Source organism: Lepisma saccharinum, chromosome 19, assembly GCF_977018435.1.
Source record: "Lepisma saccharinum chromosome 19, izLepSacc3.1, whole genome shotgun sequence".
NCBI lineage: Eukaryota > Metazoa > Arthropoda > Insecta > Zygentoma > Lepismatidae > Lepisma > Lepisma saccharinum.
Window position 1 is genome coordinate 37,249,722 of NC_139247.1, and position 27,224 is coordinate 37,276,945.

At 37.3% G+C, this 27,224-nt stretch overlaps 1 protein-coding gene across 1 annotated transcript in view; it reads right to left on the bottom strand.

Annotated features, from left to right (window-relative positions):
- Positions 1-1,310: 1,310 nt before the first annotated feature.
- The window catches only part of LOC146002827 (lateral signaling target protein 2 homolog), a 185,422-nt gene continuing 159,508 nt past the window's right edge, over positions 1,311-27,224 (bottom strand). The window contains exons 6-11 of the mRNA XM_083140792.1: positions 21,021-22,285; positions 16,656-16,757; positions 13,327-13,443; positions 9,871-10,076; positions 6,127-6,323; positions 1,311-2,091 (exon numbers count right to left, since the gene is read on the bottom strand). Of these exons, the coding sequence (XP_082996918.1) occupies positions 1,957-2,091; positions 6,127-6,323; positions 9,871-10,076; positions 13,327-13,443; positions 16,656-16,757; positions 21,021-22,285 (2,022 nt within the window). The 3' untranslated portion in view covers positions 1,311-1,956. The remainder of the gene's footprint in view (positions 2,092-6,126; positions 6,324-9,870; positions 10,077-13,326; positions 13,444-16,655; positions 16,758-21,020; positions 22,286-27,224) is intronic.

The window sequence follows — 27,224 nt, forward strand, 5'->3', positions numbered from 1 at the left end:
ACAGGGATTTCATTTTAAAACAGCACCATGAAGACTGTATGTGAAGACAGTTTCATCAGATTTTCTTGTATTAGTACAAAAAATGTTTCACAAAATTTCTTTAAGGATTTATGTAAATTTTATTAAATTTATTAATAAACAATGGAAACAACACACAAGAATTTAAATAAATATCATATAGAGTTGGGACAATGAAGGTAAAACTGACAATATTTCTGTATATAATCTGCAATTGAGTACATATTATGTTGTTCTTATAAATATCATTTGACAGAAGGAACTGTGTTATGCTTCATGTTGAAAAATACATTATTATTCACTATTAATATACAGGGTGGGCACAAAGTTGATTTCCCCAATAAATGAAGAAATCAAATATTTGGGGAAAGCAACTTTGTACCCACCCTGTATAAACAGCAAATTTTCTTTATTTTTTAACTGTGTGGTTTATATATCTAAAGAAGCTATAATTTTTTCGCAATAAGATATATATGTTTTTTTTAAAGGTAAAACTCGTTACAATTGCAGAATGTATTCATTCAAACTTTCTTACTTGATATTGGGTTGGATAATACTGGTTACTGGAATAAAAAAAAAAAAAATCATGTGGGTCCTAATTCAAATTAATGGAGTATATTGTTGCTTTTTGCTTGTAAACAGTGTAGAGGAGAAATTGCATTACTTGAAATGGTGAAAATAACTGCACAGGTAAGATTCCATCTCTGCTGGTACAGCTAGATGAAGAAGCGCATCATCAAAACTTTAATATGGCAACAATAGAGCAGAATCATTTAACCCCCTCAAAAATATAGAAAAAACTTAGGAAAACAATGCTAAGAGGAATAGGAAGACTCCTACATCATGTCCGATGAAAGAACAGTTTTCATATCATCAGTGCTGACAGTAACTTTAAATTGACAAAAATTTCAAATGCGCAATAATATAACCTTCATTAGATCAAAAGCAACCTGGCTGACACAGATGAAAGTTATGAGTGAAAAAATATTAAAAATGCTTGAAAACTTGTAGAGCGAAAAAATGCCCTTTCTTGGTACCTCTATCAAGAAAAGAAATATACTGATTGTTAATCTACATGTTTTATTCTTTTTACATGTTAGTGAACAAGGTCATGTGTACAATTAAGACAAAAAAGCCCAAAGTGTTAAGTAACATGCATATTTGCATAGGAAATATTTTGAACCAAATTGGTACTTGTCGTAAGCTATTAAAAGTAAGCTAATATAAAAATGTGAACCATACCACAGATCAATATTTCTGAAGCTGAAATAAAAGTATAAAATGATAGAAAGTTTATATAATATGCAGCAACGTGTCACTTTATTTAATATCTAAAAGTACACAATACAAAGAACAAGATTAGATAAAGGACTGAAGCCAATGTCAAAATGCTTTCTGCCAATTCACTTATATACAATCTAATGAAACTGTATTCACACTGTAATAATGGAAGATCATATTAATATAAATGATGCCATATACATTCCGTGCTATGTCAGTAAACCTATTTGGCACATTCACTCAATAGTACAAACACTGTTACAGCTGTCAAGACTTAATGTTAGAGGTAATTATACTTATGAGGTATTAAAGGTATATTTATGAATGAAATCTGTAAAAAACGAAGTGATGTACTACGAACAATCCAGTCAGTATTAGAGATGTACTCTTGTAAATATTTTGAGTTCATAATGTACACAAACTATGAATTGTATATTAACATTGACAATCTTTTCACCTTGAAGAATGCGGTTTGGTTCACCTTTATAGAAGTCTCAGAGAACTGAAATAAAATACCATTAAGGAACACAACCATACAAGAAAATAAGCTACTACGTACAAGGCTCTACACGATTCTTGATCAATAATTGAATCACAATGCCACGAGATCCTGCAAGCCCGTTCCCTTCTTCGATATAATTTATTATAAGTAGATAATCAAGACGACGATACTTCTTGAATTGTAAAAGGTGTTACCTGATACATAAAACATCTATTGCAAACTCTGACAGGCTTCACGTGGCCGTACCGAGGCAACGGAACAGAATTAGAGCTGCATCGAGCACAGAAGACCTGAAAGGATAATCATCAATTGTATTTTCTGCAACAACATAGCACTATATATTTTACTTCAGTGAAACCCAGATTTTATGTTTTCCACATTACACATTCCCAATCAGTAGCATACACAGAATTTTCTAAAAGGAGGGGGAAGGAGGTATGTATATATACACATCTTTCTTTAGTAGTCAGTTCTCATTTGCTACATATATTTGTGATTTTCATCATCTTTTTTTTAAAAGAATGTTGGGTCAAAAGGAAAAGGGGTTAAGGGTTGACCCCTAGGCATGCAACTGGTCCCAATATCACAAAATATTACAAAATTTTCTGGATTTTACATTTTCATGAATTTTATGTCACCCCTGAAAAATATAAAATCAAGGTTTCATGGTATTAACATTTTAAAGGGTGTCTAATATTTTGTGAAAACAAAATTCCCTGACTTTTCCAGGTTTTCCAGACCAAGTCATTAGGGCAATTAATGAACATGTATGCACAGTAGGAGCAATTATGGGAGTGTGTGGAGGGGGATTGTTCCCCTACTTCTTGCCCCACCAGTATGGTCTCTTAATGCTATCCCTTATCTACCAAGCCTTGTAATCAAGGTTCCATACCCAGTGGAGGCACAAGTGGTCCGGATCTCACTTTAAACTGTAGGTCCAGTCCCGATTAGCCTTAATGTGCATAAAGTGGACTTAAAACAACCACCTTATCTACCAAGAAAAAAATAACTGTCCTTGCACCAACCCCAAAGTTTTGGCACCCAGTCAAAATATGTTAAGAAAATCAGAGCACTTAGATGAAAATTGTAAACTGTAGTACATCAGATAAATCTTTTCACCACAAAGCATACTTTAACCTCTCGTACCTGTATATTTATGGGAATTTACCAATATACTAGCAAGCTTTCATTATCACATTACATGAAATTATTGATGGCCTCCCTTCACCCCTTATAGCCATCCGATCCACCCACACATAAAATAATTGTTTTACCAATTTTTTGGAGTTAATTTATTTCCATAACAATTCAATAGTCATAAGGAAAATAATATATATGTTTACAACCTGAATGTAATTTTGTACAATAGTTTTCTTCCTTTAAAATAAATGCACAATTCTTTGTACTCTGTTCTTTCATTCTGCCATACTTATTTTCCTCTCTTCTAAATGAGTCTTTTGAGTTTGTTCTTTCAGTGCTTCCTTCCACTTTCCATTTGCATTCCTTGCTGCATGGATTAAAGATTTTGTTATAGGGACTTTTTCAACCCCTCCATAAGTTACAACTGCATCATGTATACATTGTTGGGCAATAAGCGAGTCCTCATTGCTTATTTACAGAGAAACTGTGCTCAACAGAAGCATTTCCATGTGAAAGTATTAAAATCTTCTGGACAAACAGTATAAAGGCACTGTTGTTACATTTTTCAAGAACTGTCATCCACATCTGATCCAGCCGATCAACAGCAATGTCAAAATTTTTCATTCTTGCAATCACACTGTCATTACTACATAAGTCAGTATAGAACTGCTTTATATCATCTGCAGCAGGGCCAGAAAAATGGCGCTTTTCAACTAGGACTTGTAATGCCACATTTACTTGGTCTTCTCCTACTTTTCCATTCAAAACAGCTGCTGGAGAGAGACATGCTGCACCATATGTGAGCCTATATTTCAATGGTGATCTCGTACATATCTTCTTACACAAACATTGTAATATTTTCAGACGATCTTCACGAAAATGTAACACCTGAACGTCAGATAGTTTCACAGATCTAAATGCTGCTCTGGTTGCAAATCCAATGTCAACTTCTTTTGCAGAACACACACGTTCTGGATTAGTTAGATTTAGTTTCAAAAGATCTTCAGAACTTACAGCTTCAAGCAGAATGGACTTCTTTATAAACCTGGGCATAAGGGATTTCAGTAGCTTGAGCAAATGTTCATAAAGTAAAGGCACCATTAGTGAATCAGACGGAAACCTGACAAGAAAGGGTTCTACATCAGCTGCAATAGTCTGAAAGAAAGCTACCTTGACTGGTAACATAAGAGGATTGCTCACTTGTGACTTTTAAAAGCTTTCACACCAACCAACCAAGAACACCTTGGTTGTTCTTTGGTACCAGAAACTCTGTCAGCATAGGTTTCCAGAAATGGTAAAAGGTACTGTGCTTTTTCCACCACACTTCCATTGTCTAACCACTGAATTGGACGAAACATTTTTGGAAAAAACTTTTGATCCTGTAATTCTTGTGAAATCTGCTCTCCGAGCTGGAACATTTTTAAATAAATTGTACACTGCTCTTAAGAATACCACTACGTTCCAACCAGAACTCTGAAAAGATGCTTTCAAAGCACCATGAAGAACATGAAGTCTGCAGCTTCCTTATTTCCAGCAATGTTGTACTTTCTGGCTCATTAATAGCCATGTTTTCCTTGAAAAAGGCATGAAATTTCCAGTTAACTGCTGGTCCATCCATGGATATTTGCACTATGTTTTTCAAATTGATACCTTTTACACCTTCTTGAAATGCCAGTAGCAAGTCACTAGCTTTGGTATGGCCCAGAAACACTGAACACATACAAGGTCTACAAAAATACAAATTTTTCCAGAAAAATAGTAAATTTCCCTGACTTTTCCAGGTTTTCCAGACTGGTAGACACCCTGTTTTAATTACTTTAAAATTTTATAAAATTTTATGAAGGAAACAATTACATACCTGAATGCAGAATCTTCAGATTTATGACAACCAGATGATGTTGCATGAGGTCAGTAATGTTAAAAGGCATTGGCAACTAGCAGCTCTGCCCAAATTTCCCTAAAACTACACTCCTGCTATATCCCAAATAATGAACATAATTACTGTTAATGAGATCATATACATTGAACCAGCTTTATATTTGTTATGTGGGACATTTTCTGGCCTGTGCGCAGGTTCATTATGCAAGGCACAACTGTAATTTTTATGAACATAAATATATAATTGGGAGACAATTTTGGTTAACATAAGAATGTTATAAAACATAACGAGGGGCGTACTATAATGATTTACATTTTTTTTTTTCAAGTCCCATGGTCCACCATTCGAGAAGTGAGAACTGGCATATGAAGCTACAAGTCTAGTCTACAGATTGCAGGCAGCAGTGCCCAAAGAGGATTCCTGGTGTTCACACAGCAGCATGTTCCGTACATCATCGTTAGCGGACTATTGGCCAACATGGAAAGCGACTATAATGGCTAGCGTTGGACAAGTTGGTTTCTATGGAGATAGTATGTGACCACAGCAGAGATTTACAGACGATTGGCAGCAGTGTGTGGTGAACATGCGCCTTCAAGGAAAACCCTTTACAATTGGGTGGAAGGCTGGAAAACAGGATGCACGTCAACAGAAAAAGAGAAGTTCTGTAAGGAAAGTGACTGTGACAACACCAAGAAACATTACACGGGTTGACCAAGTCATTCTTGAGAACAGGTGCATCACGTTTTCTGAAACTGAGGTAACCACGGGCCTGTCCAAAAACACCCTGCAGCGAATCGTGCACGATCACCTTCATATGGGGAAAGTGTTTGCCAGATGGGTTCAGAAAAAAACACCAGTTAAATGGGCAAAAGGAGTGCTCCTGCAACACGACAACGCATACTCCCACACCAGTCAAACACGGCCATTGCTGAAATGGGGTTCGAGGTCCTGCCACACCCCACGTACTCTCATCTGTAAATCTCTGCTGTGGTCACACCCTCTCTTTATAGAAACCAACTTGTCCAATGCTGACCATTATAATAGCTTTCCAAGTTGTCCAAGGTTGACAATGATGTACAGACTTGCTGCTGTGTGAACACCGGGAATCATTTTTGGGCTCTGCTGCCTGCAATCTGTAGACTAGACTCGTAGTTTCATATGCCAGTCCTCACTTCTATGGTGGACCATGTGACCTGAAAAAAAAAAAAATTAAGTGTAAATCATTGTAATACGCCCCTCGTATTCTGCAGAATCAAACTTGTCTACAATATACTCTTACAACTACAGTATATAATAAGAAACAAACCTTTCCACAGTTTCGACAGTGATGGCGCCTACGAACAACAGTGAATGTTGCTTGGCAGGACATGCACCGTGGTGCCATCTGGTCTGGAACCCACGGAGGTGGTGGCTCTACAGTGTTTACATCCATATCAACAGGATGCACATCTAAATCGGAAGTAATAGCTTCTTCTGCATTTTCAATGCCATTGGAAGATAAGTCTGGAAAGAAAGATCAGATAGGAGTCACTATTATCATTAATTTTACCATTCAAATAGTACGCCACTTCTAAACTAATTCCTTGAAAACCTGATTATGCATTTTCCAGCTTATTACACTTGATCTTGGACAGAATACAGATGAAGGTTGTATTTTTCGTAGATTTTGAATTTTCCCACATTTTAAGTCTCTACCATGGGCCCTTAAAATATAGAATCAACATTCCACTGTACACATACATAACATTCACCTTTAGAACATAACAGATTAAGCATAACTCTCTACTCAAAATACTGGATTGCAAAGTTTATAGACTTGAAAAATATCAGTACCGTGAGTTTCCTGCCATATTTGCCATTCACTTTATTTGTCGATCTGCCTACAAAGAAAGTACCGATGAACTTTCACCAGTGGCGTATTCTGAAAATTTGACCTTGTTTACTGCAACAATTCTTATTTATTGTATATATTTATTATATAATTAGATGTAATAGAAATAAAAGACTAATAATGACTATGGCTTCTTTTACTCGAACAAGTGTTCTCGGGTTACTAGCCAGGTTAAGTCTATGTTGGCTTCCAACGTTTCCATATCATGGGAAAGTACCAATCTCAAGTCAAGCCTGGAATTTGCTCCTCCATAAAAACAAAGCTGCAGCCAATAAGAACAACAGGATCCAGAACGAGCCAATAAGAAGACAGAATCCAAACTCCGCACCATAACTGTCGTATATTTAACAATACAATGGTCTCCATTTCTATATTTCCTGAAGATGAGAGCAATGTATGTGCTCGAAACGTTGGAAGTCAAATAAGATTTAACCTGGCTGGTAACCCGAGAACACTTGTTCGAATCACGTCGCCAGGAAACCTACAATTCCTCTTCTCTTTTACTCATTGGTCCCAGTAATCGGCACATTTGGCTATTATTTTGATGTCAGCAAATACAACCCTGTCCCCTCTGTAATGCTGTGTTCTGCAAGTCCCGACTTTTCAGGTTGAAACAATGTGATGTTGCGCTGATGTTCATTGTGCCATTGTTCAATGGTGCATCCTGTTTGGCCTATGTATGGTGTCTCACACTCGCAAGGAATACGGTATACTCCTGGAATCCGTAGCTCCAGGTTGTCCTTGACTGAGCGGAGAAGAGCCTTGGTCTTGAGTGGATGGTTTTTACTCAGTGTCTTGCGAGAATTCTACTTAATTTCTCAGAGGTGTGCCCAATAAAAGGTAAAACTGTTGTAGTGGGACGTTCTCCTGTGTTGCTGCTAGCAGGGGGGCTGTGTTGTGAAGGGATCACATCCCCATGTTTGGCTGGTCCTGTTGGTGAAGAATCGGCCCGGCCCTACTAAGGACCACACTGTTGTCCAGGGTTTGTTTCCACCGAGATGTCACTGCCTTGTTGATTGACCTGTTGATGTCACTATGCTGTATCCATTCTGTTGTAGCGTGGTTCTAAGATGGTTGGAGTTCTGAATGTAGGTTATCTTCGTCCGAAATGGTTACTGCCCTGTGTTGAGAACCGCAAGACGTTGAGCCTTGTGGTGGAAAGTATGGGCATTAAGGTAGATGTCGGTGTGTGTGGGCTTTCTGTATACACCATGCCCAAGTGATCCATTTGGTTTGCGGCAGATTAGGATGTCCAGGAAAGGGAAGCAGCCATCTTCTTCTATCTCCATAGTACACTTGATGTTTGAATGACTGTTGTTAAGGAATCTATTCAATGCCGGTCGCCTATGTGGCCAAACGACGAATGTGTCATCCACATATCTGTACAAGCAGGATGGCGGCTGCGGTGTGTCCTTCAGGGCTTCGTGTTCAAAATGCTGCATGTAGAAATTCGCTATGGCCGGTGCAAGTGGTGAACCCATGGCCACTCGTCGGTTTATTCATAATATTTCCCGTTGTAAAGGAGATACGTCAAAGTGAGCGTGTGGCAAAAGAGGTCTACTATGGCCAGTGGTAAGTGGCTTCCCAGAAGTTCCAATGCATCTTTAACCGGAACTCTTGTGAACAAGGAAACAACGTCGAAGCTGACGAGGACGTAGTTTTCGGAAACCTTGAGTATCTTCAATTCCTGGATGAATTCAGTTGAGTTCTTAACATGATGCCCACACTGTCAGACTAGAGGGAGGTGAGGTATTTGGCAAGGCGGTAGGTAGGACTGGCTATAGCACTTACAATATGATGGGTCTCAAGGGGACCCCTGCTTTGTGTATTTTTGGTAGGCCATATAATCTGGGAGGCTGTCTGCCATGGGCTCTGAGGTCTTTGCTGATGTCTTCAGTTAAGCCAGATTTCTTGAGAAACGTTGGAAGCCAACATATATTTAATCTGGCTGGTAAACCGAGAACACTTGTTCGAATTTTCTAGCAATTTCTATATTTTACATAAAATCTCCATTTTGACTTAAAAAATGGCCTAGATTTCCCTGCACCGAGGGAAATTTTTCTCTGCCAAGTGCTGCACAGAAACAAAGGAAGAAGCAGTTTTCTCCTGCCTATGCTGTTTCCAGCAGTGGAACTGGCTATGCAGGACACCATTTTTTCTTCGGCTCCCTCACATTCCCTGTGTACAATCAGTGTGGTGTATCATCCGAGGACTGATGCAGAACGATCAGTGGCGTACATATACCAGTGCTTAAGTTCTTTAAATATTCTATAAATTGTTTTAATAGTTTGCATAATATATAATGATTAAGAGCTACATATTTATAGTGAATGGAAGATCAAGATTTCCGTAAAAAAAAAACTGGGCACATTCAGGAACAAAAGCGATACATAAAATGGCATTCGATATTAAAATCAATGAATAACTTTTTTCCTTCTAATAGCACATTTATGCAGTTGTCAGAGATTTAAATTTATAAAACTTTTGATTCTCAAGGATAATTCAGACTTCAGAAAGTGTCGTGTCGGTAAATAAACTAAGTTTCATGTTTAAGAGTCTATTTTGCAATTTGTAGTTGATTTCGCATCATTTCGTGACAAAACATGATAGGAAAATGTACATCACACCTTTCAAAAACATAGGCTACAGTGTTGTTTTTCACATTTGGTGTTTCGGTCAAAAACTAAATATGTATGTCTGTAATAATAAGAAATTCTCCATGTAACAAAGCTAAATGTATGGAAAAAGTTAGTTTACCAGTGGAAGTATGGAGAACATGCCACTGGCTTTCACTATCACTTTACCCTGTTGGCACCCACTGGCGAACATGGATTGAATGCAGCTTGGAATTATGGCTTTAAATTTTAGTGCGCTTTTATTTTATTTTAATTTACTGGCTCCAAGGCAGGTAAGACATGATTGTACCAGCATGTAGTGTAATATTTTTTAACACACATATATCTGTTCTAACAAATATTTGTTATCTGCATTTCATTCACTTAATTTCTAAATGAATGCAGTGGTCAGTCCAGATTGAAACAACTGGCATTTTAAATGTAATAGCTAGAATATTCTTATTCAAACTTCTAGCCCAGAGGCTCTATACAGATTGCAAATTCCATTTGTAGCACAAAACAGTGACCGCTCATTATTAATTACCTTCATCAACAGGAGTGCTAGTTTCCTGTCCTGTTATTGGTTGAATTAAAGGTTCTTGCTCTTCCACTTCTTCCTGAGTCTCGGTTGCATTCATTAGGAAGACACATTTGAGAATGTTTCTTAAGTCCCCTGCAAAATTTGTTTGCAACTGGTCAGCAACTCCAGCAATGCACACAAACAGTCGATGAACAAGATCTTCACTCGATCTGAAGGGGAAAAATAGGTAAATATGCATTCAAATATTTCATCACTTTTTACAAATTTACACATGTTATTTCTCTTGAAAAGTTTACGGTTCTTACAAGCACATAAATACAATTTTCAATGTGGCATTTCAGAGGAACACACATCCCCTTCAAGGTATTCAAACAAGAATAAATGTCTGATGAAGGGAGCATGTGCTTCTCCTGAAACAGCATTGAAAATTGTATTTATGTGCTTGTAAGAACCGTAAGCTTTTCAAGAGAAATAATTCTACAATGCATACAATACGCACATACAAGAAAAGTTTACACAAATTACTGTCAGGCTCTAAAGGGGACTTCGGTCACTCCAAAATGCCCTCAAACAAACAAAACAACACACCCCAACATAGTTATCACCACTTCTTGGTTTGGAAATTTTTAGGAATTTGATTTTTGTTATTTAGCATTGGTTTTCTCCCACTTTTCGTTAATTGTGATAAAGAGGATGAGTGATATATGATGAAAATCATGGTGGAACACTCTCAAAGACTACCCATGTCCAGGCTTGGACATTTTGCGCTAACCACTATGCAACAGAAGTTGGCTTTAAGTATTTGGTAAAGCTCTCTCCTAATATTATGATTAGGGTTTGGATTTTCAGATGTTGCACGTACAAAATAATAATAGTGGTTGTGGGCTTCCAATAATGGTGACACATCTTGTACAGTGTGAGTCAGAAATATGGCTACATGTTTTAAATAAATGTAGTGTGTTACTGTACAATGTAGAGGGAAATGGTGAATGGTATATTAAACTTGAAACATCATTTTTTCATTTCAGATTAAGTGTCACGTGCTCGAGTTTATGTCATTAGCCAAGATGGCACTGAACATGCAGCAGCAAGTTACAGTTGCAGCATGGACAATTTCATACCAGAATGATCGTAAGAGCAGCAATGGACTTAAATTAAACAACAATTTAATGTATGCAGTTGTTTTCTCCACTTTCCCACAGTCAACGGCAACAATGTTACAATAAAATCACATCTTGCCAGTCTCTGTGTATAATTCAACATTAAGCGTATTTCACTTTCTCCATCCCATATTCCAAATGCCATCACATAAAAGAACAAATGCAGTTCTTCAATTTTTTTGTAGCTTTGTTCCTTCTCTTCTCTCTATAGTTGACCACATATGGTGAATGATGAGACTCGTACGCACAGTATACAGTGGAGAGTCACATGACAGACAGCCAATCCACATTACTTTTATTGACGCTGCTTCTGGTGAAGGCATACGTCTCTAGCCTGTTTCCTGTAGTTTTCTTTTCCTGCCTGCACAGCCATTGGCCATCATATGTTGCAACATTTATACTGTAGCAATTCAATTGCTGAATATAATATTTAAAAGCAAATGAATTTTGACAAAATTTTTAACTCTCATTCCCAAGTAAAGATAGATGGCTGGAACATCAAACATTATGGTTGAAAATGTTTAAAAATGGGGAGAAAAGTAAATAGACTTCACAGCTAATATCCCAAAACATCTGCTAGGAGGAAAATAAGTTTAAAATTTCACAAGTGCAGTAGCGCCAACTTATATGGGTCCATGGGATCTGAGCTCACCATATAGTTTGTCACATTATTATTATTATATTTGTTATTGTGATTCATGGTGGAGTGCTTATTGAAATTGGTAAATAAAGAGTTTAAAAAAAAGTTAGGATGCTTTGTTGGTGGGCATTAATATCAATACATAGATGGGAGAGTTTATGAGATTTTTTGTGAAATTATAATTCAAATCTTAGAGTCTACCCAATGTCTTTGAAAAGTTGGCATCCCTATACAACTATAGTCTGTCTTTTCAACAGTAACTACACGAGGTGGCTATGAAGATCTTGATAGCCAAGTATCAGGAGTGAAGTTTAGTGTGTATCCTGCATGAGTGTTTCCCAATCAACTATTTACTCGTAATAAAACATGGGGTATGCCAGCCAAGACATATAACCATAATGTTAATAAAGTGGAACAATAATTTTACGTTCCTGGATTTTACATTTTCCAGCATTATACACCATGCGCCAAAAGACACATCAGATAATATTTATAGTGGAAGAATGTATTAGTCGACAGCGAAATTGACATAAAAAATTGTAATAGGTTGTGTTTTAATAATTTGTCTGTTTTCAGATAGAGGTCCATCCAAATGCTGCAATGTGCATTACTCATGTATTTGGTTTCCCAACTTGCTCAGATCAATCAGTTTCTGAATTGAACATTGCATTTTCTTTCACAATAACATTGATATCGGATCATGACTTTTGGTCCACCCTGTACATTCATTCTTCTCAGGTCGCAATAGAGTAAGAAGTTACAAAACTTTTCCTGGATTTTGTTTTCCCATATGTTAAGTTCTTTCACCCTGGTCCCATGAAAAGCATAAAATAAATTCCACTGTACGGTATTTCACTCGCTCTCGGCCCCTGATTTTTGCTTATAATAATGAAACTATTGGTCGTAATGTAATGAAATTTGCTACAGACATACCTTGGTGTATGAGAAGCATGGTGACATAGTTGGAGATGCGCCACAGTCTCCTTAGTCCTTGCATGGGTGATTGTTCCATTAAATGCCAATCATATGGATGTGTACTTTCAGTCTGAGTTCTTGGCCCTTCTGTTGTGATGCATTTGATAGTGGTTCGTGTTTGTTCAGGTTCGGTTTCTGGCAGTTTTGGATGCCCTCCTTCATGCACATCCAACAATGTTTACGTTGTTTCCAGTTTCTTCACCAACATTGAATGGAAGACTTTGCAGGCAGTTTCTGGACCCCAAACTGTGCAATAAATTGTCACTGGCACACCTTTATGGACTCAAGTTTTCCAGTATGTATGAACAATAAACACACACTGTTCCACTGAGTACCGACTCATACTGTACTGCTTTGTTACTGTACTATAATCACAAACTTTCAACCAAACCCAAACAAACATGAACCACTATCAGGTGCGTCACAATAGCAGGGCCAAGAACTCAGACTGAAAGCACACGTCCATACGATTGACATTTAACGGCAGAATTGCCTAGATGCATGTGCATGTCCACGCAAGGACTAAAGAGACTGTGGTGCCATCTCCAATGATGTCACAATGCTTCTCATGCACCAAGGTATGTTCGTAGCAAATTTCATTACATTATGACCAATAGTTTGATTTTTATAATCGAAAATGAGGGACAGAGTGAGTAAAACACCCTGTATTAGCATTTTTCTTACCTAAATTTGGCACGAGCTTCATTCCTATTTGCTATTTCAGCTGCCTGCATAGCAAGGGCTATTTCTTCATCATCCTGACACTCAGAGTTGTAAGATGATGTATCACTACTACAGTAACTGAAATAAAAAATGGAAATTATTGTATTTTTAATACTAGTAGTGCATAATGTAATTTTGATATTTGTCTGTACTGTGTGAAAAAGTAATGTCTTTGCTGAAAACAAACTTTCAGCAGCAAAAAATAAGAGTACAACTTCCCCAACCCAAAAAGAAATACATGCATGATTACTTCTTCCCGTGACAAAGTCAGAGCCAGCCCTACAGAGGGACAACTCGGCAGTTTCTGTGAATCATAGGCATTAAAACAAATAAAATAAATAGGGCCTGCACTTCACGGGGGACTGTGTCAGTTAAATTTCGAACTTTACATCTCATTCATTTACAAACATTGTCTTCACAATTCTGTACATTGAGGAAAAAACTATCCATCATCAGTCTGTGTGTCTGCTAGTCAGAATATCATACGAGATATCCAAGAAACTCCTGTCACCAAAGTAAAATGCTGCAACAGTGCATCCATCACTGCCAAAATATGGGTTAAGAGGGGGGGCAGCTGTGGAAAAAAGCTTGGCTCAACTCTAGGTGAAAGGCTGCCAGTTTGACACGACCGAGATGATCAGAGCAAAAACGCAGGCAATGCTGGAGAACCTCACAAAACATGACTTCCAGGATGCATGTTACAAATGGCAAAATTGCTGGGATCAGTGTGAACATACTGAAGGGGGTTACTTCAAGCGTGATGGCAGGCAATAGGCACAAGGTGTGCGTTTGAGATGCATTGTGGATACCATCATGTGCGTCGTGCATTCTCTTGCTTTGTCTTCATGCTACTTTCAGACAAGCCAAAATTTTCCCACGAACCCTCACAAACATTAGGGTCATTTCACATCAAATCAACGCAAAAAAAATAAGATTTTGACACCCATCAATTCAGATTTGGTATACACCCTTCCTTTATGGTTGAAAGAAACCCCCTAAATTTTTTTTCACTCTATCTTAAACGGTTTTCATTTTACAGCACTTTGAAATGTCATCAAATCAGTGTTGTCTGTCACTCTTGAGACCCTCGACACAAGATACCCTTGCTTACATTTTATTTCCTTTCTCCTTAACCAATCATCAGATCTCTGAAATTTTACACAAAGTTCAATGAAATAATGAGGATTTCAGAAACAAATACATCAGCACTCAAAAAATTTTACAAATGCCTATAAAAAGACTAATAATGGATTTGTAGCCTAATTCTTGTGGTGGGAAAACTAGGTTACGAAAATCTGAATTTTCATCATGTGGGTATGATTGAACCAAAAACTTTTGATGTTGAAAATGATTGTAAAGACATGCTCTTTCTCTACAAAAAAAAATTTTTTTGTTTTTTTTATTCCTACTAACGAAAAATTTACGTTTTTTGGAAATTGCCTAAAATTTCAGGGTCAATCCGTACCAAATGGTCCAGCACTGGTCGCTCGACCATTTTTAAAATTTTTCCTTTTTTTTGTCGTCGTAACCCCTGTACAAGGGTAGTTCAAAACATGCATTTTTTTTCTAATACTAAAGTACAAGTAGTTTTCACGTTCAGAAGACACAACGGCGCTTATGGAGAAACCGTACAGTGTTGCCAATACAGCGCTAGCTCATGTTGCCGGGAAATGATGAGCTTCCTTCACAATGTAGGTGTTACATATTTTATATATATAATGATAATTATATGTAATTATTAATATTAATATTATACTGTGAACATTACAGTTCATTAGCATGTCATTTTCCCATTAGATTTAATTTAATACACAGGCACATTTAATATTCATTCACCTTTCTCTGTAATTATTTCATAGAATAACATTGAGATATGGTAATGTGTTACATATATATATATATAAATTCATTATTGTCTATGAATTTATGTGTACGTTGGAAACTGAAAGGTGATCTTCATTTCAGTATTAATGTCGACAGTAATGTAAACAAAAACCACGTGTATTTGCGACAGCACTAATGTTGCTCACAACAGCAGCATTGGAAATAATTGTCAATTATTAAATTAAAGTAATTGCAATTCTATTATAACAAACTGAATGAAGTTAATATTTTTACTGAATGGAAATAAAATAACTCGAAAACTTGGTGGTGATTAGCCGGAATGCTGCGGTGAGTCGGCTCAAGATGGCCAGACAACGTCCCCTTACTTCGTGCGTGGTTTGGGTTAAAAAGAAACTCCAAATGCATGGAACTAATATTTCTGAGAACCTTTGAGTGGTTATAAAAAATAATTTCATTATTTTCTTCACAACTTTGTCGCTGGAAGTTTTTACTTGGAATTACACAACAAAAAATGGCCAGCGACGACATTTTCTACTGCACGAACATAAAAAATCTCCACATACTTTATTTGAATATTTTTTAATGCGAATATGCTTTAAAGTATTGATAAATTCTGAGCACCACCATCACCTATGACAATTAGAAAACCGTGTCAATTTTTTTCATAATGAATGCTTCAATTTTACGGCATGTTTCAACGTTAGGAATGAAAACAATGTAAAAATTTTGTTTTCACAGAAAGTTTGAGTTTTTAATTTATCTAAAAATATGTAAACAAGTTACCACTTTTTTGTGTTCACCATTGTATTCTCTACAAAATTTCCTGCAAAACTGCAGGTACCGATTTTATGTAAGCTAAATTTGTAAATCGAGAAATTTCACAACAGCACGCTCATATTTCCCATAAGAAAAGCAATGTCCATAAGAGCCCATTGTGTCTTCTGAACGTGAAAACAACTATAGAGTTTGTTTGAAAATGGCGGCCATTTTTGTTTCATAACTTGCAAATTTTTGTCCTATGCAGACAGTTGCGATAATTATGATAACTCAGCTAAGAAAAATTATAGAAATCTGGGGTAAAACCCATTGTTTTCAGTACATTTCAGGCTACATTTTATGTTCCATATCTTTTTTCACGACATCTAATGCAAATGACTGAAATTTAGGGTCAAAACTGACAGATATTCAATTTTGAAGGGAAATCAATGTATAGGATACATTTTTTTAGATAAGCAATGAAATATCAGAGCTATAATTTTTTTTAGTTATTTTAAATCTACGTTTTTAAACAGTTATAAGTTTATGGTTTGTTACAAAATAGAGGCAAGAAAATGTGTGTGTGTGTTGGGGGAGGGAGTGGTTACATTTTGTGTTGAATGATTTACAAAGTGCAAAATGGCAGTTTCTGAATCATAGGCATTAAAACAAATGAAATAAACACATACCTATCAGAGCTTATGGTGCTTGAACTTCGGCAGCTGGAGCATGTGGAAGAGTAGCTGCTTGATATTTCTTGCACTCCTTGTGGACGTGGTACTTCAAGAGTTCTGTTCCAGAGTAAAGGTAATATTAATGCAACCATTTTTGTGTACATAATTCAATTTATTAAATCGTGAAAAAATCAAACCACCAGAATAAATGAAAAAAAAAACAACGTAAAAACAAAAATGCATAGCCCAAAATCTTTCTCTAGTCGGGCATTTTTGATTTGAGAGAAATTTTCATACGTCTTTGTTTCAGATAGACATTTATCCAAGATCGAGAATATGTGGGACCCTATGTCAACATCCCCTATGTGCCATCATAGCACAGTGCAATGCATAGATATCTGACAAACAATGCAATGTCAAAGCTAATAAACAGTCACCACGAATGTGGTTAGCAAATAGCCAGATGCTAAAACCAGTAATTAACAACAACAAATCACACTTCAAAAATTAACATTAATCAGTGGTACTTGACTCTTGAAAAATAGTGTGTGTAATTATGTCGAAATATTGATTAAATTAAATTTTTCAGTTACTGACGAAATAAAAGTTCGTTTGAATATTATTTTCAAGATGGATATGGCTACACAGAACAATTTGCAAACATTAAAATTCCGAAAGCAGCACCTTGAATGATCAATAGTATGAATAGTATGAGAAGCACAAAGTTATTGGAAAGAACTCGACAACATACCAGAAAAGTTGGTTGATTTGGCATTTTCAGTCCACTTTATGCACAGTAAGGCTAATCGGGACTGGACCTACAGTTTAAAGTGGGATCCAAACCACTATGTGCCTCCACTGGGTATCGAACTCGGGACCCCTTGATTACAAGGCGAAGATGCAATGCTACCACTGCACCATCAGGGAGGCATACCAGAAAAGTAATTAATTACTTTTGAATTTCTCCCTTTGAACCAATTTGACCATAGACTTGATGTGTGCAGGGTTATCTGTGACCCACACATTGAAAACTTGTAATTGTCACCATGGGTGTAACTTGGGACTTAACTTTTTTTTTGGGGGGGGGGGAGATATGAACTTGAAGCTTAACTTTTTTTTGGGGGGAGGGCAAGTCGAAAAGTTTTTCATCCCATAAAAATAGTGTCGAGGATTATTTGCTAAATAACTGTTACATTTGCAAAATCATAAATATTATTATTTATTAGCTTAGCTCCTCAGGTCCTAGGATGTTAACAAAAGCATACTTAACTTGTAATTTCTGAAATTTTGGGGGAGGGGCACCCACCATGTTAACACCATGATTGTCACTAACTAAATTCTGTGATATGTAAGTTTTCATTTGAAACCTATTTTTATTTAAAAAATAATAAACATTACTTACCATAAACATTTACAGTTACCATTATCTGCACATGTAAGCACACACAGACACACACATTCCTCCCCAACATACACACTATCCCAGGAGTATGTGAAGCAAGCAAATGAGAACAAGTTCTCTGCACATGTAATGACTCGTGAGGGCTTGACCAATGAATGGGTGCGAGAGTAAGTGAGTGCATGGAGCTACCAGCCAATTGCAGCAGCAAATACTGCTTTGTTCTGCCCACTCACTTTCTCTCCTTCTCTACAGTTATGCACAGCAATGCTCCACAGACTCATGGAACAGATTGTACATACATATACTGGAACCCTAATTTTCATCTCCTGAATTCTATGCTTTCCAGCATTAAATATTCAATCTTGCCGATTCCAATACAACAAAAATATTAGAATTATTTTCTGGTTTTTATATTTTCCTATATTTTAATTTTTTTTGCCCACTTACCCTTGAGAAACATATGACTGGTGCAAATTAGTACGGGCTACTATAAATGGTTCATTGGATTTCAAAACATTGTATTTTCCAGAGTATAACACATACAATAATGACGGACACATGAAAAGAACTGGAAACTCACCAAGTTTTCATGTTACACACACATACCAGGTGGCAGCACAAGTGCAGTGGCATTGCAATATGGCGACAATGCAGGAAAAGGGTCTTTGTGTGTGTTGGAAGTTGGAATATGTGAGGTGTTTTCACCTGTTAGTGTCATGTGACTTCTTCCTTTCGGGGTATGTTAAGGAAAGTTAACCCCCCTGACAACAACACTGGTAGAGCTCCGGGAACGTATCAGTACTGATGTGGTAACTAGGGGGTGGATTTATATGCACTAAAAAAAGCCAAAATATGCACTAAAAAAGGTCAAAATATGCACTAAAAAAAGGTAAAGTGTTCCCCTGTGCTTAGCACCATGCCATGAAGGCATATAGGGGGTGTGGGAGTAACGCCCCACACTTTCTTGATCCGGTCGTGAGTGGGGGTGATGTGATCAGCATCACGCCCCTGGCCACCTTTACCCCCCAGGGTTTCCCCCAGGTAGCCATGTTATTCGACACTGGGTGGGCGCCGGGGCCGCTTCCATTAGAAAAGTTCCCAGATTTGAATCGGCCGGGGATCGAACACGGAACCTTTAGCATGGTAGTCAGACGCGTTACCGACTGAACCACCGCGGCCACTAAAATATGCACTAAACATTTTCAAAACAACCTATTTTAAGGTTCTGTATGCCTTACACAGGAAGTAAATGTATCAGTAACTCACTGAATCCAATTATAGAAATGAAAGTGTGATAAATTGTGCTATGTGCATTAAATATATCAATAAGCACACAAATGCCACGGATGCTATTTCAGTTTCTATAGGACTGCCATCTTTCTCCATCCACTTACTTTAATAGTAAAATTAGCACTTCAAATCAATACTACTTTCGTGAAGAAAATCACCCAAAAATCATGTTTAATCCTCAGCAGTATGTTGTTTGAATATTTAGCTGCAATCCATCGACAGACATCACAAAAAGTTATTGTATTTTTATTACGTCTAATTTACGAATAAGAAACGCTCATAGTGCATATCTTACTCATCTCCCTTAGTTTCTACTGTCTTCTTATTTTGTACTCAAATAACAGAATGACCATTACTAGGTTATATAGCAGCATTAACAAAAGTTTATAAAAATCACAGGGTCCAGGCCTCACAGGCAACAAATGTTTTCTGGTATCAGAAATGAAAGCTGTTTGAGCATGGTAAATTTGCATTTTGGCAAATTTACATTTCAGCTGCCAAAAACTACTCTAAATACCTGAAATGTATTACATATTTAGAGTATACTTGACAATAAATATAACTGCTGGCAGTGGCAAATGCATCGTTACCTTCTACCCACTGTTGAAGCAATATGGCGTTACTTCCTCTCTCCTTCGGCATTTATTGCCACTTCTCCAGCACACACACAGATCGGATAATACTCAAATAAAGTGACCCCAGTGTTGTCGCTGGAATTTGGAAATATGACACACATCTCTGAAAGGTCGTTCGATGATGAAAGGGTGGGTTTTACCTATCTTTGCAACCAGACCACCTGCAACGCTATGAGATGAGATTTGGAATGTCCTTAGTGTCCATGACCAGACAGAAGTAGGCTATTTTTTAATGTTGGCACAAAGAATGGGAAAAATTAAGCAGACAAACTTGAAACTAACAAAATTAACGAAAATTACTCTGAATATATGCAAATTATATGCACGTTAAGCAAAAATATGCACAAACGTCCCAAATATGCATTTATATGCACTATAAAACTTTACCAGAGTAATCCACATCAAGTGAAATGGATAAATCCGTTGAGAGCATATGGATTTTCTTAAAAGAAAAAAACATGCAAATATGCAAAAATCTGCCACCTAGTGATGACCATTGATGTGGAAGTGCTACAAAAGGTATGAACTGAACTCTACTACCACTTGGACGTGTCTTGAGTAGTATCTCAGGAAAACTTGGTGAAGTTCGGGTTCTTTTCATGTACCAGTCATTATTGCATGTATAATACTTTTGAAAATACAGTGTATTGAAATCTGATGAATCATTTATAGTAGCCCTGCATTTGGAAACAAACTAATTAAAATTTAGATGAAATTTAGTTCTTCACGCATCAGTATTTTGCTGCTTCTTTTCTTTTAATGTATGTTGCGCACTTTTATTATGTACACTCCTGTTCATATAAAGTGGCACACTATATAGGTTTGAAGAGTTGAAGAATGTGCCACTTTACCAGTACAGGAGTGCAAGTGGAAATCAATAAGCAGCAGACACACACACTATGGCAAATTATCCTGCAATAAAGTCTCTTTGGATTTTGTTCCACTTGTCGTTTTGGAAAAAGAAACACAAAGTGTGTTGAAACAATGCCAACCTCTAGAGGTGCGTTAGTACTATCACTATGGCTATGCACGTTCCTGTACTCCAGAGCTTACCTTGAAGGTCCAGAATGCCTTGCTGGTGACTGTCTTTTTGCACCACGATACGGTGACTCACTACTTGGTTTCCTAGGGCTGGGTTGTTGTGACCTAAGTTTTCGAGAGCTGTTTCCAGCCAGTCCTGAACACTGCTGAGCCAATCCCTCCCAATTGCTGGCATAGTCAAACACTGCATTCACTAACCCATTTTGTTGCTCACTACACACTGCACACTGTCCTTCCCCAATGGTCACACCCACCCATTCCTCCTCCCTTCCCTGACTAGAGGCATCGTTAGAATCTTCAGCATCCTTCATATTTTGCTTAACGATTGTGACAGGGGAATTTTCAAAATGGGACGACTCCAAGTTGAATGTCTTTTGCTCGGTAACTATCACAGTATTATTACACTGATTATCACTATCATTTACATTTTTATTCACATCAGTGGAAGATTCCTCAACTACACCACCACACGAACAAGAAATTGTCTGCAATTGTTGCACTTGGGGTTCCGCACTAGGTATAACTTCGTCATCTTTCGTGCCTGCTGGCGGGCCATCTGGTGACCTATCGGATAGGCTACAGGTATCACTCCCTGCGACGCCCGAGTCCCGTGGCGACTGTACCCTGTTCAAATGAGTGGCATCGCTTCCGAGGAGGTTGCTTAGGCTGGCTTGGACAGCGCACATAGCATGCTGAGCAACAAGATCTTCTTGGGAATCGGAATCTGGAAGAGATTCACCCGTTATTCCGTTTCCGGGACCACTAGATGCCGGAAGCATGCCTTCATGGCTGACTTGGTTCACGAGAAGGAAGCCCGTTGTGGTCGCCGAAGGTATTCGGACATTGTCGGATACACTTTGAGCCATTCCGCCATCCTCACTACTGCAGCTGAGTGTTCCGGCTTCGGATATTGGACCACTGTGATCTGTTACAGTTTCAGATTCTGAAATCTCACCAACCCATTCCACTTCACCCCCTTCGTTTCCAGTCCAAGCTTCCGTGGCCTCAGCAGCTACTTCCTCTTCCTCCCCTGGTTCTGCAGTGGCCTGCTGTGGACCAGACACAGAGTAGAAGTCATAGATGAACTGCTTGCAGTTTGGGTAATCATTGTAGAACTGTGTTACAAATTCATCCAGATCTGGAACTTGGTAAGAATCGATGCCTGATGGACCCCGATAGTCTCCAGGTTCTTCTGTAGAACACAGCAATTTCTCTAGTGAAAATAATTCACTCTTGTTCAAAGTCCATAAGAGTTCTCGTATTTTGTACAAGAGTGTCTGAAATTATGAAAAAACAAGAAGTTAGTTGAAAATCCATTTCCACAGTCTTCAGTGTGTTTTAATATTTGATGTATGTAGGTATATTAGAGAGCATATTACTTTCTACTGGTACACTTTTAATGATTACTTATGATTAATTGCAAATCTCAACAATTTACCTTCTCCTTTCAGTAACTATTACATCACCTTTTAGAAAGTAAATATTCCACTTTTGCAGTATTGTAAACCACATGCAATTCATGGCACAGTAAGTGTGCTTCTCTCCTTTATGTCTGTGAGAAAGCAACTCTTAGTAATGCTGAAACGTTGCCTAGTGTAGGAGACTGCCACAAAAAAAGAGGAGCATAGCAACATGAAAATAACCAAAATAGATATAGTACTGAATAAGATACAAATACAAGTGTATATTACATATAGCAAACCATCGCATAACTTGGTATTGTCGCACTAGGTATATTTCACACTTAGAAATCCTGCAACTGACAGAATAGAACAATTTCTGCTGCAGTTGGTGTTCTTTTGGAAGTGTGTGGAAGTTGATTTGTTTAATATTTTTTTTTAATGGTTTTGTTGTTCTAAGAGTTGTGTCAGGTAAGGTAAAGTTCCCAGTGCATATAGCACCATGCCATGAAGGTGCATTTAGGGGATGGGGGGAGGGGGGTAGGGCCCCACACATTCTTGATCTCTGCCATTTTGCAGGTGATACGCTTTGGCCACCTTTAGCTCACAGGGTTGCCCCCAGGTACCCATTGATTTGAGGCTGGGTGAACCACAGAGCCAGTTTATGTGGGAACAAGGAAGGAAAATTCCGACCTTAGATCAGCCACCCTGGGAATCAAACCTGTTACGTTTCCCCCAAAGTAACAGACACCAGGGAAAGTGCTAGTGTGTGGGTAGCTGCATTTTTCTGTTCCCCTCCATAATATAACACCCAGGTAATATAACAATAAGGACAAACTATAAAATACAAGCAAAGATTATTGTGAAGTGAAACGTAAAGTGTAAAATTGTGTCCCGAGTCTGCGACTTCATGGCGGCGGCAGAGAGGAGTTTCCCCGCAGTGGACACTAGATGGCAGTGCCAAATTCGTGTATGAAAAACATTAGTTTTAAAGGAACATTTAAAAATATTCTCAGCTACAATCAGTGAAAAAAGTTGTAATTTGACACATTTTGAAAGATTTGTGGACATTGAAACAACAATGAAGCAAATAAATGTGTAGTGCTGTGTGTAAAGTGGAGCTCCAGTGACCGATTCACCAAGGGAAGCCTTCATAGGCAGGAGCTCAGCGTGCGAATGAACTCACCATGTTACACCAATCTTGGTGGCCAACTGCTGTACCAGTCCTTTGGGACGGAACGCTGAAAATCCACAACTAATTACATTTTTCTTTGCATTACATGTTTGAAAATTTGAATACTACATGAAACCGAGTCAGCTGCTAACTGCTGTCCAGATATCATGGAACTGGATGCAGTTAGACCCCATTTTTAATCCAACATTTCGAAATTACATGCTAACAAAAATGAACCTTCCATTGAGTTTGAAGTGTTAAGCGAGGGACATATAATTGTCAGGTGAACATTATCTCGAACCGTCAAATTAACACATTTGAGGAAAATGAACTTCCCAGTGACGTTTTGATAAATTGTGAGGAACATTGAAATTGAAACAAATATTAATGCTAAACTGTCATATTACCTATAAATTGTTATATTATCTTCAACATTCTTGGTTTTGTGCATATGTGAGATTGCAAGTGAAGTAATTGATTTCTGTGTTCATGCATCTGCAGGAAAGCAACATACGGTGACAATTACACAGATGACCAGAAAGGGTACTTCACTGGAAAAGGATTCACTGGTGGAAAAAAACTAACTAACTAACTCCCTAGCCTTCTTAAACCCGAAGGTTCATGGCTGCAGCAACATAGGCCTTCCATCTTTCCCTATCTTGAGCAAGTTCTATATACTCTTTTCCATCCCTACCAATTTTCCTTAGGTCCATCTCAATGTTGTCCCTCCATCTTCGTCTTGGCCTTCCTACAGGTCTCTTACCATCAGGTTTCCCAACAAGAATCCTGTAAACTCCTCTTTCCTCTCCCATTCGTGCCACATGGCCTGCCCACCTAAGTCTTCTTGATTTAATTATTCTAATAATATCTGGACATGAATACAAATTATGTAGTTCTAAATTATGTAACCTTCTCCACTCACCTGTCTCCTCATCCCTTTTAGGTACAAAGATTTTCCTAAGGATCTTATTTTCAAATACTCTCAATTTATGTTCCTCTTTCAATGTAAGGGACCAAGTTTCACATCCATATAATACTACAGGCAAAATTACTGTTTTGTATATTTTAACTTTTTGTTTTAGATATTAAACGAGAAGACAAAAGTTTATGAAGAGAGAAGTAACATGCATTTCCTGAATTAAGGCTACTTTTTATTTCCTCTTTAATATAATTTTCATTTGTTAATATTACTCCTAAAGTTGAAAGAAATATTATTTATTTTGGAGAAACAGGACAGCGACTGTTCATCTCAAAGCACAAGTTGCAATTAAGAGATGATATGTATGATGATGTAGCACAGCCCCTATCACAAATGCAGTATGTTTAGCCAATTTTTCTCTTCTTTATTAAGTTTGAATTCTGAATTTATTTCTTCTTTTTCAGTGCACAGAATATTTTTTATCATATATGGCAACAACTTTCAATACAGCAAGACCAGCATGTGTTTCTAATGCAGTGAGTACCCCCTCCCCCTCCCCCATTCTGGAGTTGCCTGCCACTACATGACTTCACTTTCGAGATGGATATTCTCCTAAGCAGTCAGCTGTACCAGGTTATTTTGAACTTTAATACATTCACAGCTTTTTAGCCTTACCATGACAAAATATTCTCTCTTCACAGCATATTTTCTTCACCTTGCCAGAATATCAATTGAACATTCTACTTTGCAAATCAAAAGTCAAGTAAGATAAATCAAAGGAAATCAGTACATATATGGTCACACGTGTAATTGCACGTGTGTTTATACAAACATATATACATACTGTACGTATGCTAGGGAAGGGACAGATTTATCCTCACTCTCTTGTTATGGGTTCGAGCAACAGTGATGCAGTCACTAAGGCATCTGACTGGTGCATAAAGTGGCTCTGTGGTCACCTGACCTCAAATAAATAGGTAAATTAGGGGTGAAGTTAGCTGAATCAAGGTGTTAAAAAAACAAAGGCCAAGACTGTGAATGGGTAGTGGGTCGGTCATTCCATGTCAAATCAACCAATTTTTTTAAAAAAATGGTTGCATGACCAATTTAGAAAAATTTCATTTTTAGTACATACGTTTGTACATGTTTCTAGATATCAAAACCAATGTTCAAAAAAATTTATTGTCTTTAGTTCTCCTGGGTCAGCCATTTTTCCAACATGATGCATGGCTTTTTTTTGCTCATGTAGCAGTATACAGAAACCTTAATATCTCAAAAACCATTAAAGCTAGACACCTGAAACAAAATTCATTTTGTAGCTAATGAAGTATACTTCCTATGATATTAAGGTATGTTTTGCTTGAAATTGCATCGTAAGTACGAAAATTATGGTGGAAAATGGGGTAACAATAGTTAAAAAATTGCATTTTTAAGCCCGATTTTCTTAATGAAGGGGTTTAGTCTAAGGCTTGATTTTTTTTCATGTGTAGACCTTCCTGCAGGGTGTCTGTAAATAAAATATCAGTGCTTAAAAATCCACCCCTTTTTTACAGCGTGGGCTCAAACATGGCCGTTCATTGAATTTTGACAGTTTTCAGGGTTAAATATCTCAGATGGGTCCCCTTTAAAAATTCTGAAATTTGTCACATAGGAAGCCCTTCATGAACCTAACTCACAGTAAAAATCTCAACTTTTAGATTCAACTCGTTTTGGTCAATATGAGGTAACGTATGTCACCTAATTTCTGACGTTGCAAAGTAAGGTTAAACTACATTCCATACTTAAAATAATGAAGTCTTCTCTTTTTCTTTTTTAAATTTGGGTTAAATAAAGGCTCAGAAAATATAGTAACATAAGGTTTTAATACTTGACTTACCATAAATTGAAATTACAAGGTATGACAATTGAAAATCTGAGAAATTTCATTGCAAAAGGTTTGATTTATTAGGTACCCATGACCAGTTGGTGTTGTCAGCTCCAGTTTCCTATTCATTCTCTTTGTTAAATCAGGCAGGATTCTTTGTACTTTCACTAAGTTCCTAAGTAAATTATCAGAAACCTTCATTCATCACATATTTTTTCTTGACCAAGTAATAGCAATCAAACTGATGATTCTGACCTATTCAACATTAGTTTTTTGCTCATTTACATTTTTCTTCTTATAATTTCAATTATATGATTGTACTGGCCACGCAAACGATTGTCACACTTGCTTTCCTTTTCTTCAGTTTTAATACTTAGTGAAAAGCAACTTTCCAGTTTCCTTTGCACTCCTTGTAGGATGTGAATAGTTTTTCGAACAAGATCACTTTAATGTTTTTCTGCAATCAGCCTCCTCAGTTTTGAAACAGGAGATGCACAAAAAACAGAACAGACTTCATGCATTTCCTTTAGTTTTCCTTGGCTTGGCACAAAGACATTGTTTCAATTCTGGAATTTAAGTGAGTCACTTTCTCCACATATGAAACTTTTACTCCAACATATCAGGCATATTGATTTAACTGGTATAAGGCTTTCTTGACACTTTTTTTACCTTACCTTACTTAACCTTTTCTATAAGTGGTACTTCTGAAGATCACAACATACTTTACCAGTGGCGATGCTACATAAAGGGCAACTAGGGCACTGCCCCACAACAATTTTAACATAAAAAGTTCATCTGAAGAGACGATCGGTATATACGCGTAAATATTTTTTTTGTTTTTTCCCTCAACCCCTACGTT